This window comes from Tursiops truncatus, chromosome 2 (genome assembly GCF_011762595.2).
Source record: "Tursiops truncatus isolate mTurTru1 chromosome 2, mTurTru1.mat.Y, whole genome shotgun sequence".
Classification (NCBI taxonomy): Eukaryota; Metazoa; Chordata; class Mammalia; order Artiodactyla; family Delphinidae; genus Tursiops; species Tursiops truncatus.
The window spans coordinates 11,110,925-11,130,621 of NC_047035.1; the positions used below are offsets into that span (position 1 = coordinate 11,110,925).

The following is a 19,697-nucleotide window of genomic DNA, read 5'->3' on the forward strand; positions in this document are numbered from 1 at the left end:
GTACATGCATATTTGGAGTAGGATGACACATATCAACCCCAATTTTTAGGGAGAAATTGAAGCAAATGAAATTATGTTCCTTGGAACCGACCAGCAAATGAGGTGGTCGTAAAACCAAAACATGTTGACTCCAAAGTCAATGCTGTTTTCAATCTCTGCATGAGCCTCTGCCTACTGTTGGAAAAATGTGAATTGAATAACATTCCACAAGTATATTCTAGTACACATCTTTGTTTTAAAAAGAAATAGTGGTAACATTTTTATCTCGCAATTAGGCATTGACAAATATCCCATGATTGATAAGTCACGTACATAAGCATCTCCAAACCGGAAAAACAGTGAAAAGCACTTCTGACAACAGACTGCTGAGTGAGAAAGCAACCTGTCTCCTATCCTCCTATCCCTCCTCAAGTGGTCCCACCAATCCCTGCCACCAGCCCAGTGAGAAAGGAAGAGCATCGCTAAGAGGCCTTTTATACACGATCCCAAACAACTGGATATTTGAGAACTTGTGGTTATTCACTCTCTTATAAGGACAATTTTAGAAACTGAAGCTCTGAAATACATAGTCTAGAAGGAGATGGTAGAAACCGAGATGTCTTTATGGCCCTAGAAAGCCTTCCTTACGTGTTATACACAGGTTTCACAATCATGGTACCAGGGCAGCAACTTGGTGTGATGTGAAATCAATTATGACATTATTTTTAATGTAATTAGCATGCTGTTTGATTCATGGTGGTCATGGCATGTTTAGCTACAAAATAATCAGCTGATAAACTGAGCAAAAAAGAGGGGTGTGATGAGAATTCTTGTGTCTTGGAGTCCATGTTAACTGAATTCATGGAAATGACTATGCAAACTAATGAAAAATCTGATTCTTGTGGTTGATTGGTAAATTTTGCAATTTCATGGTTCACTTGAAAGTGCAGCTCCAGGTAAAATCCAAAGGCAGAAATCTTTTAGAAAATTTAACAAATTTCAAGTAAAATTCAAAAGCAGAAATCTTTTGGAAGATCGACAAATTTAAAAATTAGCCCCATCTATCAGACAAAATCAAAGAAGGGTTAGAAACCTCTAGTGATTGATTAATTTCTCCAGTCCTCAGTATTTTTTTAAAGACAGAAGAATTCCCTGAGAGTAAAGTCCCTTAATGTTTAGCTCAGTGTGTAAAGCACCTGGCATTATGTCTCTAAGAACACACCACCAAGAGCTATCCAATACATGCTTTAAATGGAGAGAAGGAGGAATGTGGAAATTTAATGATGCACTATGCTGAATCCAAAAGGGCTAGATTCAATCATGACTTCAGGATCATGATTCATTGATACACTTATTTTATGATACATGTAACTAGCACTGAAGCCAAACTGACTTAAGTCATCCTATCTCAAATTATATCCAACTTGGAATTCTAACTATAATTCACTTTTTTCAGATGACTCATGCAAATTAGGAGGAGAAGATACACTTTCATGATTTTAGTATATGGACTTAAAAATGGGCATTTTTTCATGTTATAAAACAGATTTTTTGTGATAAAAGAAGAACAATTAGATTCAGAACGAGGCGTTCTTCTTTGCTGCCAAAAGGGCAAATAACTGTTACTTGAAAATGCTTTCTTAGAATTTCTGTAATCTGTAATCTGTAATTCTGTAATCTGTAATTCTGTAATAGAATCTGTAATTTTATTATAACTGAATTTGAATTATTCTAAGGCAGTGTGGTATACTAAAAAACACCATGGGCTTGAAAAATCAAACAGACCTAGCATCAATTCCTGTCTCTATCACTTAATAGCCGTATGACTTTAGGCAAGTCACTTAGCCTCTCTGAACCTGTTTCTTAGTCTATTAAAACTGGGTCAATAATATCTGCCATGCAGTGCTGACACGAGGATTTAATAAGGTAGCAATGTGTTAAGAGAGCAACCACTTAGCACAGTGCCTGGAACATGGTGTCAAATAATTGGTAGCAATTATGACTATTATGTCTGTAAATGCCTGGAGAACAAGGGGTGTCTTATTTATTCACCTGTGATCACCAGTACCAAGCACAGTGCCTGGCACTCAGCAGACACTTAATAAATACTTACTGAATGAATGAAAGCATGAATAAATGAATGATGAAGATGACGATGTTGTTCCATACTACCAGTCCAGCATTTAAGTTAAGATCTTTATCTGGTTTTCAGGATCATCTTTACTTCAAAATACTGTCAAAGGAAAATGCACTAGCCCTTGAGGCAGTGGCCACATGGAACACAAAATACACCAGCACAGATGACAAGGGTTTGCAGAAGTTGCACCACTGTTTGTATCTCTGATTCCTACTGAGAATTTCCCATGCTAAAGTCTTTTAATTGACTCCACTGAGCCAGGTGGACACCCTTATTTTCACCTCAATGGAACTCAAGCTCCTCATGGGCAAAATATAGGACCCAACAAACAAGGTAGTTTCAAAATACTGAATAGTTGCCTCCAGTAGATCCAGGAATACTTCATGCCATTTTAATTTTCCGATCCAAAAGCGCTATATTCAATAATAACTTTGGGATCATGATATATCTGATACATTTATTTGATGATAACTTAGATAAAAATTTTGTCAATGATGGAGGTGATTCAAATTAAACAAAGGTGTTTCATGTAAAATTCTGTCACAGACAATGTTTTTCACTTGTCCCAAAACCAGTTCCATGTTTTATGTTTAGGCTAGTCATACATAATACTTATTTTATTGAATTATCCAGTGATTATACCTTAACAAATTAGGATTCTTGGCCTATCAGTAGCTGTACTGATTTATCAAACACTTGAGATGCTGACAAAAGTGGGCCTATGTCTCAGGGTCTCTGAGAACATACAACATAGTGTTACCTAGGAAGCTAACACAACGTGAAAAAAAAGAAGAAAAAAACAATACCAAGAGTGTGAAAATTGAAAACTATGCAGCAGATAATGTTCCAAATCAATGTACAGGTGAAATGATCACCAAAGGAAATCTTACTTGATATTGAAGAATGGCTACTTGTTTCTGGCACACCTGCTTCTAATGTAGGGGCAGATGAGGATTCTCGTGGCATTTCCAAAGTTGAAAGTCCTTTAGTAGCAGGATCTACAAACAGAAATATTATTTAAAACTCAGGACATTGATTAAAAGCAAGTTCAAGAACCTTTTTCATATATTTTCCCCTCTTGCCCAATTCTCCCATTCAAATCATTATATACTTTCTGGCCCTACTAACTACTTTAATGGAATCACATACACACTGGTTTCAAAGTTCCGTGGGAGTTGTATCCACGTTATATTCTGCATGTGTTGCTGTGCCTCTCAGAAATTAACGACAGCACAATTACAAAGCTAGAGCTCAGCATGCTCATATCACATATCTTTGCACCTTTCCGGAACTGAATTTCTTTTCATACAAAACCCAAAGACACCTACAGTTGATCCACCTATATCATTCCACCACTCCACCTTTGTCTGGCAATTTCCTACTCATCACTTACATCTCAATTTATATAGACAGTTCCTCCTCCAGAAAAGCATCCAGGACCCCCACCCCCAGATTCAAACAAAAAACTGAATCACATGACCCTCTTATACAATCCCAGAACACCCTGTCCTAACCTGTACCAAAATGAACACGCCATAATGTAACTGTCTGTTTACCGGTCTACAACCTTTGCTAAATCATAAGTAATTTCAGAGCAGGGACTGTATCTAACTTGGAATAATTACTTACCAATTACTCAGGTTTTCGATTTTATTAGTTGAGCAAGAAAGACGTATCATTTGCTTCTGCTGTTGACAAATGCATCTAAGGTAAAATATTTTCTGCATATACTATTGTCTTTTTCATCTATGAATAATGGGAAACAAGCTGTCCCACATTATCCTAGGTAAAGATTATCCTTTAAAGCTTTTTGAAAAGTTTAGTGGTTTATCATGGCAAACCCCTAAAACTTTTTTATAAACTTCCTTGACATCTTAAGCAACACTCACTGTATATTGAGCTCAATGAGCAGCCTGGAATTACCACTATGGGCTTCCATGATTATAACATGTCCACCCTAAACGGCTTCAAGTTCTTAAGCTTCATGACATCTGTCTCCTCCTTTTCAGGTTATCAATTGTTTTTCTTGCCACAGAGCAAGCCACCATACATTCACACATACATAAAATATAAGTATGCAGATGCTATTCTACTACTGGGTGATCATTAAACTTATTAAACTGTCAGAAATAAAAGTAAAATAGATCCTAGGTGAGGGCTGAGGAGAAAAGCTTTTAAGCACTGATTTTGGAACATCTATTTTTGGTTCTCAGAGGTCTTTCTGAATAGATACATTTGCCAGATAAATACTTTCTTCGAAACAAAAGAAGTATAACTGTTACAATGTTTCCCAAACTCTCCAAATACAGCATAAAAATAACTACCCATTAAAAATTCCTTAGTGATTAAGCTATTGCTTTTCTCTTAGGTATTCTCCACAAACCACAAGTTTAAAACATGCATAATTACCTCTCTTACCCTTATCTGCTTCTGGTTTACATTTGCTGCTACTCTGGCATAATAATCTCACCGATAACGTAGAACAAGAAAGCTTAAAGGCAAGAATTCTTTAACAGATTATTGAGACTTTTAGGGTCTCGATACGCTTATTAAAATCCTTGGTAGCTTTAATTGTAAAGAAACGTCATAACTGTAAGATACTTATTAATAATCATTAGTGTACCAAGATTCTTTAAGCCAGGCAATTTTTGCTCAGTCGTAAATCATTTTATGAAGCCTTCCATTTGTATATAGTTTAAGACAACAAGTATTTGAATAGAGCTATACACTTAGCTTAAAATTCTTCTATTCAATTTTTTATACTGATGTGAAGAAAATGTCATGTTATTGATTCATTCATTCATCAAATATTTGCCACCACTCTACTAGGTACTTGGGATACAATCAAAGAACAAACCAGAGAAAATTTCTTGCCTTTGAGAGAACAGTGGGGACAGACAGACAATAATTAACATACATAAAAGTAAATAAATTATTATATATTAGAAGAATAATTCTTTATAGAAGAGAAAGTGATTCTAAGATGCCGGGTAGGGGTGGAAAGGTGGGGTGTGGTCCAGGCCTCATGGAGAACCTGACGTTTGAACAGAGAATTAAAAGAAATGAGAGAGGGAGCCAGGCAGGTATCTGGAGAAGACAGTTTCAGGCTGAGGGACCAGCCGGTGCAAAGGCCCCAAGGTAAGAAAATGTAAGGAGTGTTCAAAAAATGGCAGGAGGCCACTGTGGCTGAAGAGGAGAAATGTGGAGAGAACCAAGCAAAATGAAGTCAGAGAACTAATGAGAATCAGGACTACATAAAGCATTTTAGGAATTTAAAGGACTTGACTTTTTACTATGAAAGAAATGGGAGCCAAAGGAGGGTTTTAAGCGGAGTAATGGTATAATCTCGTGTTTTAAAGGATCACGGTGGCTGCTGCGTTGGGCAGATACGAAGGCAATATGGGTAAAAGGCAGGAGCCCAGTTAGGAGGCTATGGCAGAGATGTTAATGGCTATGTGAGAGATGTTAATGGCTATGTGAGAGATGTTAATGGCTATGTGAGAGATGTTAATGGCTATGTGAGAGATGTTAATGGCTCAGACCAGGGTGGAAGCAGGGCAGATGGTGAGAAGGAGTAGATTCTGAAGGTAGATTAAGCTGGCCAGATAAAAGAGGACACCCAGTTAAAATTTAATTTGGGATAAACAACAGAAAATTGTTTAGTATGAGTATGTCCCATGCAGTTTTTGGCAGATGAGGCCCCAATTCTTCACTCCTCTCCGAATCAATGACCGTTGCCATGTAACGTAAAAGTGTCTCCCACTAAAGAGGCAGAGTGTATCTCCCCTCTTGACTTTGGCTCCAGCCAGGTGATTTGCTTTGGCTCGTGGAATGTTTGCAGGCATAACATGACCAAAGGCTTGCCAAGCTCCTGTGCAACGGGGCTTGCTCTCTTGTGCCTCTTCCACCACCCTAAGAAAAATACTTCCAGGCTTCATGGGTCCCAGGAGGAGGCTGGCCACCCAGTCCAGCCTAGATTAGCTGATCTGCAGATAGCCAACAGCCCTTGAATTGAATAAATGCTTATTGTTATATGTTGCTGATATCTGTATGTTTATTTGTTACATGGCATTATTCCAGCAGTAGGTACCTAACAGAGTTGTCTCAGTATACAGACAGTACGTAAAACTACAAGAGTAGATGACATCACCAACTCACTGAGTGTAGACAAGCCTGAGAAAAGGACCAAGGACAAAGACCCTGGGGCACTCCCTCATTAGGGAGTTAAGGAGGAACCGAAAAAAGAGATTGAGAAGGAGTGACCACTGAATATGCAGAAAACCAAGAGAATGTGTATCCCAGAAGCCAAGTGACGTGGGGGTGATCAGCTCTGTGAACTATTGAGTCAGAAGATAATATCTAAGAGCTGACCATTGGATTTAGCAGTGGAGGCCACTGGTGACCTTGACAAGTGAAGTTTGGGTAAACTCTGGAAGCCTCATAGGAATGATGCGTACTTTTTAGAAAGAATAGTATGGGAGAAAATTGGGAATAGTGATAGTACAGATAACTCCTTAAAAAGTTTTGCTAAAACCTAGAGGGTATTATGCTAAGTAAAGTAAGCCAGACAGAGAAAAACAAATACTCTATGATTTCCCCTATATGTGGATTCTTAAAAACAAAACAAGTGAACAAGCAAAAGAGAAACAGATTCATAGATACAGAGAACAAACTGGTGGCTGCCAGAGGAGGGATGGAGGGATGGACAAAATAGGTGAAGAGGATTAAGAGGCACAAACTTCCAGTTATATAAAATGAGTCATGGGGATGTAACACACAGAATAGGGAATATAGTCAACAATACTGTAGTAGCTTTAAATGGTGATAGATGGTAACTAGACTTATCATGGTGATTATTTTGTAATGCATATAAACATTGAATTGCTATGTTGTACACCTAAAGTTAATATAATATTGTATGTCAATTATACTTCAATAAAAAGGCGGGGGTGTTTTTTGCTAAAAGGGAAGAAGCAAATGGGATAATAATGGGGAGAATTAGGATCAAGAGCTTTTTTAAAAAGAGAGAAATAAGATGATGTTTGTATATTCAAGTCAAAGATACCTTAGAGAAAACTAAGGGAGGAGCAAGAGGGGAGATTTCTGGGCGTACATCCTTGAGTAAGTAAGAGAGATGGAATCATGTCCACATGTGGAAAGGCTGACTTCAGACCAAAACACAGTTCACTTGCAGCCCCAGCTAGGAAGGCCAGGTGTATGGGTGCAGTTGATGGAAGGGAGGCAGAGGAAGGGGTAGGAGGATGTGGAAATCTCTTCAGATTATGTCAAATAGGAAGAGATACTGAAAGTCTGGAAAGAAAAGTAGCTATGAAATAATCAGGAGAATGGAAACGTGAATGGACCAGGGAAATACGGTGTGATGCCAGGTAGCTTTAAGGACCCAGTTGAGGTTCATGGTCATGAATTTAAAATAAGAACAGTCAATATTGTTACGCGTTTTTTTCTCCAGCCACACTCATCTGATAGGTACAGGTGTTGGTAGATGGAAAGGCAGATTTGATGAGGGCTGTGTTTAGCCAAGCAAGTCTGAAAAAGCAGAGGTCAGGAATGATATAGGCAAGAAGGGATTGTAATGATTGACTTGAGAAGGGAAGACATGAAGAAGGGGAGGAACAGTGAGAGGCAATAGGATCAATACAGTGCTGTCCAGAGAGAGAGGAAATGGTAATCAGAGAATGGGAGACATTGGACTGACACCATGGACAGGCTGCAGTTATTGATAATAACAAGTTCTGTGATATGACCATAGGAATAAGTAACTGAGTGAGGGTGGAAGATGAAAAAAAAAAGTCTCTGGGGAAGACGAATTCGAGGAACTGAGAAGCCAGAGTGTCAGAAAACACTGTACTAAGACACTGTACTATGTGTATTAATACTGACATCAACAAGAATTAAGACAGGAATAGTTTAGGAAAGAGTAAAAAGAGCCAGGAATTAAAATTGTCAGTAAATGAGAAAGTCAGGGTAAGTAATGAGAGATTCAGCGCTGGGTGTTTTTAAAGACAAGGTGGGAATGGTCTGAAGGGGGAAATGATGAGCAAGGAAGATGCCTACACCCCGGCCCTAGTCCAAGGACACGCTTCCTCAGGGAACAGCTGGGTTTCCATTAGACTAAGAAGGGAAAGGAAACAGAGGACATGAAGGACCATGAATTTCTGATGGAGGAAAAGCTTCAGGAATTGCGATAAGGTGGGAGAAAGGATCTGGACAGGAGATGTGCAAGGCCTTATGGAAATCAGAGTGAGAGAGATGAAGGGTGATCTGGAGCTTCTTGCAGGGACTGACATGAACAGAAGGAAAGTACACAATGCCATTAGACTTGGCAGACTCGAGGCAATTAGCAATGGCAAGGCTGTGAGTCCAGGCCTCCCCTGACTATGACTGATAGAGGCAAGAAGGTCTGGGGAAGCCTGAGTCTTACTCTGAGCACATGGCCCTCCTTCCAACACCCAGCAAGGAAGGGTAGCTCTGCATGTCTGTGGCAGGTGGGACACTACGCAGATATAAAATGATTATGACAGTATAACCTATATTATAAAAATTTTAAATACATATCATCTTAATTGTCAGATACTTTCCTTCTTGCTCTGGTAACAAATATATTAATATAATACCAATCTCCTCCCTGGTAGCCTGGGGAACAACCTGACATAAGGATGAATAAAGAAGGCAACACACACACACAAACACACATACCACAACCTATATACAACCTATATATACAACCTACTGACCTCATATAGTTTCTTATATACCCACCCTACAGACCTTATATGGTTTCTTATATACCCACCTATAGACCTCTGTAGTTTCTAGGTCAGTGCTTTGCTCCATCTATATGCAACAATTTTCTTGGCTCCAAATAATAAAAGGGTGTCCCAGTTTCCGTAGAAACCTTCTTACACTTTCTTGTTATTATGAGAATCTTTTTCTTCCCCCTGCCTGGCTGGAGCATGGCCTTTTCCAAATACATTAATGTTCATTTGACAAGTTTTTACAGAGCCCCTTGAAGGTACACAGCTCTGTCCTATGAAGTAGAGAACAATTGGAAAGCTCAGGAAATGCCCGGGGCAAATAAAAGGGCTGAGCCTGTTCTCTGAGGAGTTGCTTTTGTTATGGAGTGGGGGAGAAGTGCTGTGTGACCTGGGGCAGGGCACGTCCCCTCCTCCGAGTGTCAGTGTCCTCTTATAGGAAATGAGGGATTATACTAGAGGTCCCCAAGATTTCTGCCAGTGCTCAATGTTCTGTAGTCCACGGATCTACTAAAATAATCATCCCTGGCCAATCTCATTTTTTCTAGAGATTCACATTCTTTTTTTTTTTTTTTTTTTTTTAAATATGGGCTGAGAAATGACGCAACATTCTGATCAGTATTATGATAACAGAGAAGAGAACTGTGTTCTAGGATGAGGTGGACTACCAGCTTGTCACTTTTTCAAGTTAATCTTTCTTGGAAACAGTGCCTCCAAGGAAACACAAGAAACAGCATTTGAGGCAGGAAGTGCTCGTACTATAACAACTTCACCATCAACTGGTGACCACGGATTAGAGTCTAGGTTGTAACTGGGCTCTTTTCGGTTCCTGAGGACACACAATGTCTGCCAGACTGCTGATACTTGCTCAGAATATGTAACCAGTATAGACCCTAAATGACTATACAGTCAATTCTTAATCATTCCAAGCACTCTCTGCTTTATTTTAGCCCTTCATGATATATTAGCTGTATCACAATTCACTAAAGTATAGCAGGAAAAAAAAGAAAGCAATAAGAGTTCAATTAATGACTTTTGCTGTTTGAGGAAAACGAAAATGATACTTGGAATGTCTTGATATGAATTAGTCATTGCCTCTTGTTGTCAAGGATGATCAAGAATTGAGTGCAGAGTTTAGAAACAACCAATACAGAAACATTTATGGAGCCAATAGAACCACATCTGAATCCAACACACTCCAGTAAGCACGAAGGGTTCAGAGTGATAATGAAGCAATTATAATGTCATTCCTTGACATTTTAAAATTGAGAGTTTGATGCGTATCAGTGCCAAGACCCTAACAAGTAAAATGCAGAAACTTGAACGTAAGGCTGGGAGAAAGAAGAGAGACGCGCTCACCTGGAACTTTCTGATCTCCCAATTTGTCTAGAATGTTGAAGGAAATGTCAAGGTACTCTCTCTGGATGGCACTGACCGCAATCTTCCTCTGTTTCCTCTGCCTGGGGACAATCTGAATCTTAAATTCAGATTCCTCAGCTCCCTCCTCTTCTGCCTTCCTTTCAGGGTTCTGTTCTGCGTCTGATTCAGCACTGGCGTCTGGCTTCTCACTTTCCATTGGATTCTCCGAATCTTCAGGGACTTTGAGGAGGACAGTTTTTGCCCCTGAACTTGGCATCAGCCCACCGGGCTTCGCTTCCTCAGTGCTGGGCTCAGGGTTATCGTCCAGTGACATCTCAGGGAGAGCAAGCGTCTTCTGAAAGAGGTCTCGTTTTTGCTTAAGCGTGAGCGGGCTGCCACAGGAAAACCCTTGCAGCTCCTCAGGCTTTGATAATTCTTCGGAGTCCGTGGTGTCTTCCAGAGCTATGAGAGGGGGGTCCCTGTCACCCGCCGACTGGTTATTTCCTGAGTCCTTAGGAGAAAAGTCTTTGGAACAGTCTTCCACGCTTACTCGCACGAGGGGCGTCGTACTGAGGCTGAGGACAGAGGGGCGGTTGCGGATGGAGGGAGAGGAAGCAGCATCCTTACCAGAGGTACCATCGTCCCCTTGGTCCATGGTCTCCTCTTCATCACTCTCTACTATTCGGAGAGGGGGAAGAGGTTCAAACACAAGGGAGTCGCTGTCCGATGTTGAGAGCGTAGAGTGTTTTTCAGGCCCAGATGTTGAATCTGAGGACAAGTCTATCAGATCTAAATCCTCTTTGGGAGCAGGCTTTAGTGGGGAATCCACTTTCACCTCAAATGTCTCCATGCAGTCTAACCTAACTTCTGGTATTACAGGCCTCCGAGCTTCTTGAAAACCTTCCAGAGCTGGGTTCTCGGGGATTTCGGCATTGTCAGACCTCGTAGCAGAGTTCTGTCTAGACCGTCCATGGTCATGCTGTCTTTGCATGAAATAAGCAGCTTGGGCTGGAGGCTTGTCTATGTCACACCGGTCTATGCAGGACTTCCTACGGTGCTCATCTAGTGTGAACAAGAGGGAGTCTGCATTCCCTATGTCAAGAGACTTTTGTTTTAAAGAGCGCAGCTTTTTTTTCTGAATGCTTTCTTCTCTCACACAGTGTAGAATGTTGTCTTGTAATGCACCCGTTTCTCTATATTCGGCCAGTTCTATTTCACCTGATTAAAACAGAAAAAGCTAGTACTATTTTACTTGGAGATGTCACCTTTCTCTTCCCCTCAAACTTGGGCATACAATTGGCATCAACCATAATCATAATCCCAGCTCTACCGGAAGGTAAAACTGACTTCCCGGCCACATTTTCATAAGGTTCATTCTAATTTCAAAACCCAGAAAACTTTGGAATGAGAGAACCCCAAAAGGCAGTTTAAGATCTTATTTCTGAAACCAGGCTTCGGGATAATTCCTCAGCTCTGTTCATTCGTGCACAGGAGAGGGGATCGCTTTTGGCTGAGGCGGATCTAGGAAACTTTATTCAAATTGTGTGGAAGAGAAGCAAACATTTTGCAACAAATCAAATCAAGCAATGGCCCTCTAAGACGATCATGACGTTAATGATGTATCTGTCAGTTCACGTATATATATAAGTGCATATATATATATACTGGTTGTGCATACATACATATCAAATCAACGGCATTAAAAATGTGTAGTAACATAATAAAATTGAGATTTCACCCCCCAAAAATGGTAGAGTACAACATTTCTGCATAAAACTACTAAGAGGAAAAAATTCATACTTCTCTGAACATTCATCTCAACCGGCTGATATTTCACCATTTTGCTGCCGCCTATCCTTTTCAATCTTGCAAAAAAAGTTTGAGACTCTTTATTGCAGGGTCCAGTAGGTGTATCATGAATATCAGATTCATCAAAAACACTATCTTCTTCTAATTGGGGAGAGAAAGTCAAAATTACACTTAAGAGGTTATTCTCTCTTAGGCTGTATCTACACAAGCATTTCATTGAAAGCATTACGGAACACAGCCTGGGGTGGTTCTAAACCAGCCCAAGTCTAGCCTGGCTTGGCATTTCATTCAGGTGTCAAATTATTCATGCGTTGAACAGAGCAACTGTTACAAGTTTGCCCCTCATACTTCATGTCACAGTGGGCAGCATTTTCAAGACAGGCATCTCGATATCCCAATAGGACCCTCATGGGAAAACTTTTCCAATGTACTTAAAACCAGATAACCAATACACGTCAGGAACCTGGGACACTGCTTAAATGTGCCTGCTTTGGGTGAATTTTCAGGCTGATTTGGCAAAAGAAAATTAACAAAATGAGTGGATCTTGCCCCTTCCAAAAACATATGCCTTCCTGGAATTTGAGAACTGGCGTAGACACAGCCTAACAGTACATGCACCTTAAACTTTGTGAATGCAAAATACTGTACTCTAAATTTGGCAATGAAACACACAACACACAGAGAAAGCTTAGAAAAGCCACCGGTCGTCTCAAAAGCTCCACAAATGATTATGGACTGATAAACAAAGGAAAGAGAAAACAGAAAATAACATTTCCCCATATTAAAGTAAGAGTTTGCCACAGGTAGCTATTATGAATCCCAGAAAGAATCTTTGACTCTTATGGTCCTGAGGCCTCATAAACAAACTGGTCACTTAGAGTCCTATCAAGCTTGTTTCTATGTTCTCTTCTATCCACATTTGGCTACTTTTAAATCAAAGAGAAAGCCAAAAACACAGTAATGAGGAAAAGGTTGCTATTTCGCAACCCATGAAGTCCACTTAATAAATTTTCTTCTTGCATCCTTTAGAAAAGCCAAAGCCATGTACAAAGCAGCAAGAGAAAAGGCTACAAAAATGCATTTAATACCACAGTAAATGGAATTAGCCTGCTCTTCAAGTTGAACATCACTGAAATCATAGTATTTGGCCTATATTTATATCTACCTATCTGACAAAATGAGCCTCAGGTGTGATTATGATTATTTAAGACTTCTTGAGTATAAGGGGAGTACCAGCATAGGGTTAAGTTTTAAGGACCAATCCTGTCTTAAAACACAAGATTCTATAAGTTAATGAAATTTGAAGCAGTAGATGTTAGACAAAGTAATCATAATAATCTTTTTGGTCAAATAAAAAAATAAGCGTTAATGATCAAAATGGATACAAAACTCCCAGTGAACTTCTGCGATGATGAGGAAGCCTATCAACACAATGATCTGTTTAATTTATTTCCTTTTTAAAAATACTCTCCTTTGAAAAATACAGTTTTTCGAAGAAATCATTGTGTAACTTCCCTTACATAACTTGGAAATGATTCTCAAAATGTACTGAATGAGAGAGACGGAAAGACTTCAAGATGGCTCCTCCCATCCAGAAAGGTTCATCTGGGATTGGCCCAAACACTGAGCCCACATTGACGACATCTATAGTTCAACTGAATCTGTCTAATTTCCCAGAAACTAGGACCTAAGATATTCTTCAGGAAGGATCTGAATGGTACCAGAACTTAATGAACTTAGTTCTGACAGCTCTATCTCTGGCCAACCTAGGCTCTTGGACCTTTTGGCAATAAATGAACAGTGGAACACTGGCTCCGATCCCTCCTATCCAGACATTTCCAGAGCAGTCCCACCAAAAAGGAATCTACTAACACCACAAAGGGCCACGGGGCACTTGGCTTTCTCCCAGGACTGGATTGATGATGTCACCTTTTACGAGTCTAGTCACCCTGCGACATGCACTAAAGACACACACCTTGGCTCTTCAGCTCTCACCTGAAAACATCCAGGCTGGAAGTTTATCTAAAGTTTCATTCTACTGCCTCCTTTGCCGAAAAGCTATCAATATAAAGAGCGTTGATACTGGAAATAATTTAAACCTATGCAGCAAAAATGTTTCATTTCAGTTGCCTTAAGTTAATTCTTATTGAATAAGGAGGCGAGGAAAAAACACTTCAGCATATTTAGGCTCCATTCAAATCTATGAGCACAAGGTCAGGAGCAAACTAGAGATGGACAAGATTATGGCTCCACTGAGTGCCAACCAAGATCTACTTCACAGTCCAAAGCAAGATGTTTCCAACATATAGGAAAAGGTTTACAAAGCCTCCTTAACTAAACAGCAGACAATTTTTTTTTACAAAACACGATTTCTTATGAAGGGGGCTTTAGAAGCATATCAATTATTTCTCTTGAGTGTTCATTTTAAATAATGAAAGCAGCAACATTCATGGGAAAGTTGGAAAATTAATGAAGCAGTAGGTCATTTTTTGACTCCAGAATGATAGCTGGGGGGGCTCCTCTATCATCTAAGAAAAACATTGTCCAGAAATGTATTACGTATGCAAGCTAAGTTTGAGACAGAATTGAGATATGTAAAGTACCTTTTTCTTTTTCGCTGTATCTGCTTATGTTACTGTTGTCACTGTACAAAGGTCCTGCCGCGCCATGGGGCTTGCAGCTATGATATTGTGCATTGAGTGTATTGACTGTTATGTGAATCAGATGCAGCAGGACCTTGCTGATATCACAGTCTCGGTATGGATACTGCTCAATGAAATGGAGGGAGAAAAATATAAATGGTTATTTTGAAGGGTAAATTTTTCCACTTGATCTTGCTAGATATTCCTCTCAGTCTCTTCTGGGTATAATAAAAAGAAAAATATAGAAAAGCAGAAACATAAATTCTTATCATGGCCTTATTTTGACAAGGGACTGTATTCCCTTCGTCTTGCACCAAATCATGGATGGCAATGCATGCCACTTTGTAGTTATAATTCCTTTCAAGAAAATTACCTGGCATAAACATTTGGTGTATGAATACAATTTTAAATAGTTTTCTTGTTTTCTGACATAATAATTAATATATAGATAAGATATGAGGTTCTGAGCATAAAGAGAGATTATTGATCAATATTCATCAGATTTTGCTTTAAGCATTTTGGAGTATACACTGGCATGGTCTACATTTCTATTTTCATTCCAATGGCTCTTTACTTCTTGACACTAATTGTGTATCATGCATCTTCCTCTGAAGGTCAAATTACTATCCTACAGAGATCTCTTAAATGTTCTCGCTAAGAGAATCATTCCACCCAAAAAATGAGTGACTACAGCAACTCACCTTGTAAAGGATGACAAGCAAGGCCTTCAACCACATCTGCCGGATGTGAGGTTTTAGGGACCAGAGAGAACAACGAGGTGGCTGTTGGAAATAATGCCGTAGTTGAGGACAAGAGCAGTATTTGAGCACCTGAACCACCAAGGGGAGAAGGTGTTTTCCCAAATTAATGTTATAGTCCATAACCTGAAATAGGAAAAAACGTAATAACTGAAGGAAAACTATAAAGAGCATTTATAAGCCAAAAGGAAAACTTTGAACCATCAAAACACGGGAGAAATATTTTACAGGTATCTCACAAAATAGTAATAGTAACGGCCAGTACATATAGAGGGGGAAAAATCCTAGCTCACAAGAAATTTAATAACTTGTAACTTAAATAGTTTTAATCTACTTACCTATTTAATTTATCTACTTAATTATCTGTTGAAAATAAATTTTATCTTTTGAAATGTCCTATTAAACTATTAACTAGAATTAAACTAGAATCAATGAAAACACATAGTATTGGTAATTATGTAGGGAAATGGGCATTCTCAGACACCACTAGCAAGAGTATTTCTCAATGTTTCAGGAGAGCAATTTAGAAACATGTATTCAGAAGTAGGAAAAAGCACATAGCCTCTAATACAGCAATTAAATATATCCTAAGGAAATAATCCGACAGGCATTCCCAGATGTATGCATAAAGATATCCAGCATTATAGCCACCACAAATTGAAAACAACCTCCATATTCAACAATATGGAATTAAATAAAAGATTGTTTATATGACAACAGAATACTGTGTAGCCATTAAATGGAACATGGTACAAATTTATTTACGTGATATGAACTTCATAATAAATTTTAGGTTTAAAAGATACATATATGTATATATATACATATTCATACACACATCAGGCACATATATATATCAGTATGTATAAATGATCCCATTATTATAAAAAAATATGTGCACATATACATATACACACATATGTATGTATGCATGTATATATGAATGTATGTAAATCTGGAGCCAGTGACATACACCAAAATGTTAGTAAGTTATATTTGTCATGGGTTTCCTGGAGATTTGCATTTTAATTTTTTTCTTATATATCTAAAATAAATATGCATAATGTGAATATAGAAAGAGAGAAGTGAGGGAGGAAGGGAGGTAAAGTTTGGTATCTGAAATGATGTATTCTCTCTCCATCATAGACAGCTGAGTATTAGTGGAGATTCATCTAGTTATCAACACCAGCAAGAGACATACATATTGCTCCCCCTTTGCTTCTCTGTGTTCATTATATTAACGATCTATTTGAGCTAAATAATAACAGCTACCATCACTGATGGTGATGGTTCCCTACCATGAGATAGGCACTGATTAAGGCGTTTGCAATATGTTGTCTCTAATCTTTCCCCCAAAAATCTATTACCACTGAGCAAAGAAGCAAGGATGCTTAACAGTTAATAACAGTGGCAGAGCTGAAATTCGTATCCATTTCTGTCTAGCCCCAAGTTCTACACCCTTCGCAGATTGGGACAGCCATTTCGGACAGTGAGATTTGTAACATTGGTCAAATTAGGCATATATATACCCAATGATCCGTTACGTCTGCTCCTGGACCCATATCCCAAAGGAATTCTTACACTGGTGAATAAGGTGCACGTACAGAATGTTCGTTGCTGATCTGTATAGGGTGGTGAGGAGTTGGGAGCAATATAAGTATCCATCACTGGGGGAGTGGATAGTTAAATCATGGAATATGTATACCATGATGTATAATACAGCAGTTAGAAGTAGCAGAGAAACATGAAAAAAGCCAATGATGATAAGGCGACATGAAGTAAGTTGGGTGATTAACTCAACTCTCCACTTGCAGCCAAGAAAGGAAAACGATTTTTTAAAAAAAAACCTACAAACAAAACTTCCACACTTCTTTATTGTTTAATGGGTAGAGTTTCAGTTTAGGATGATGAAAAAGTTCTAGAGATGGACAGTGGTGATGGTTACCTAACAATGTGAATATACTTACTGCCGCTGAACTGTACTCTTAAAAATGATTAAAATGACAATGGAATATTACTCAGCCATAAAAAGAAACGAAATTGAGTTATCTGTAGTGAGGTGGATGGACCTAGAGTCTGTCATACAGAGTGAAGTAAGTCAGAAAGAGAAAGACAAATACCATATGTTAACACATATATATGGAATCGAAAAAAAAAAAAGGTTATGAAGAACCTAGGGGCAGGACGGGAATAAAGATGCAGACCTACTAGAGAATGGACTTGAGGACACGGGGAGGGGGAAGGGTAAGCTGGGACAAAGTGAGAGAGTGGCATGGACTTATATATACTACCAAATGTAAAATAGATAGCTAGTGGGAAGCAGCCGCATAGCACAGGGAGATCAGCTCAGTGCTTTGTGACCACCTAGAGGGGTGGATAGGGAGGGTGGGAGGGAGGGAGATGCAAGAGGGAAGAGATATGGGAACATATGTATATGTATAGCTGATTCACTTTGTTAATAAAGCAGAAACCAACACACCATTGTAAAGCAATTATACTCCAATAAAGATGTTAAAAAAAAAAGATTAAAATGCTAAGTTTTCTGTACGTTTTACCCCCCAAAATCCCCAACTCCCTTTATGATATCAGGCGGTTGACGTCCTCCACGTACCCCTGCCTAATAAAGTAACTTGTGCAAAACTTTACACTTAACCAATGTCAGCTAAATGGAATTTAATGACTTGTTTGTACTAAAAGCCTAACGGCATGACTCCTGAAAGCTTACACTTACTTGGGCAATTCCTGCAATAAACGCATTAAAACAAGTTGACAGGCGCATTTTTTGAGGTGCAATCATGAAGCAACCTTCCTGCTGGTCGTAGCCAAGTAAGACATACAGGTGCCGCTTGACCGTGTTGAAGGCCTTGGCGCTGCTGATGTCTGACTCAGCGCTGCTCTCATCCTTGGCCATGAACTTCATGAGCACGGTAATCAGCTGGTGCACTGTCTGGTGGTCGATCCCAGCATCTTCAGGGAGCAGGTCCTTGATGGTGTTGTCATTCTCAGGGGATTGTTGGCCTGTCGGTACAAGAAAGGCCATCGGTGGGTGGTTCCCCCACAGGTAAGTTTACACTAAAAACTCACTGATCAATGAAGCACCATAGCACCTTATTTCATTCTTTATATCGATAAAGCCTCTAAATATTGAAAGGTTTGCTCTAGACAAACTTAAAGGCACAATATGGCCTACTGAGCAAAGCACTGGTCCCAGGGTGGAAATTACAACGACCAAGTAATTTGGGAAGAATAAGGGAATGCAAAAAAAAAAGGAGACACTATAAAGCAAAGTTATCTTCAAACAGCAAGACAAATACCTACACAAACTTTGCATTTAGCAAATTTTTGAATATCTTGGCAAAGTTTTATCCTCACTAATAAAGAGAAGTTTCCCTTCCAGCTTTGTAAAGTAAGCGTGTAAGAATAACCACAAAAATCATTTTCCTAAAATCTACTGAGCGACTAAAACATCCATTGAGTTATTTTGTCTAAATTATAATCTCAATTCAGTTACGTTCAAATATCAGCTGATGCAAAAAGAAAAGTTTTCTTCTCCAAATCCTAAGATATTAGCAGTGTGTACTCTTTGAATGATATAGTCAAAATTAGAAGTAGCAAATTATAAGCCCTGCTGTATGTAATGAGAAACATATAAGGGGTGGGAGGGCACAGACAGAAAGAAAGAAGCATGAACTTTTAAAAACAGAGAAAAACACCACATGAAGGTGAGCTGAAAGTTCACATGGAAAGAAAAAAAACCTTAGCCCTTGACTTACTCTTAACCTAACAAATAATTATATCTGAGTAGGTCCCTGACATTGACTTTCTCTGTTATTTCTCAAAGTCAGAAATTATACCCTGTCTCCCCTTGTTTTCTGCCTTTTCTGATCTGGTTTAGTTTAGGACTTAGAGGGAAGGAAGAGTGAGATTTGCTCTTCCATATTTATGTTTATGTTTTGGGCCTTATTCAAAATACCCTATATGCATTCTTGTCCTTCCTTTGACAAGCCACATGAGAATTTCTAAATTAGAAACAAAGTTTTTGCCTGGTGGGTTAGACCCACACACCAGCATTCTCATCTCTCATCCTGAGAGGAAACGTTCTAAATAATGACAAGCTTTGGTTACAAATCATTACAAACCAAACTTTGATTCTATCCATTTTAATTATGGCATGCAGGATACAACCAAGAGCTAGGTAGTAATTTATTTCCTTTAACGCCTCAACTAATTTGGCAAAAAT

General features: G+C 39.0%; 1 protein-coding gene across 3 annotated transcripts in view; it reads right to left on the minus strand.

The window, feature by feature from the left end:
• UNC79 (unc-79 homolog, NALCN channel complex subunit) overlaps positions 1-19,697 on the minus strand; it is a 201,812-nt gene that overhangs the window by 65,150 nt on the left and 116,965 nt on the right. For 2 of the 3 annotated variants that reach the window (XM_033850688.2, XM_073800093.1), the window contains 6 exons: positions 18,189-18,475; positions 15,401-15,583; positions 14,661-14,823; positions 12,049-12,198; positions 10,249-11,466; positions 3,007-3,114 (listed from right to left, as the gene is read on the minus strand). In XM_033850688.2, coding sequence (XP_033706579.2) covers positions 3,007-3,114; positions 10,249-11,466; positions 12,049-12,198; positions 14,661-14,823; positions 15,401-15,583; positions 18,189-18,475 — 2,109 coding nt within the window. The remainder of the gene's footprint in view (positions 1-3,006; positions 3,115-10,248; positions 11,467-12,048; positions 12,199-14,660; positions 14,824-15,400; positions 15,584-18,188; positions 18,476-19,697) is intronic. The other variant, XM_073800094.1, reaches the window with a different exon arrangement.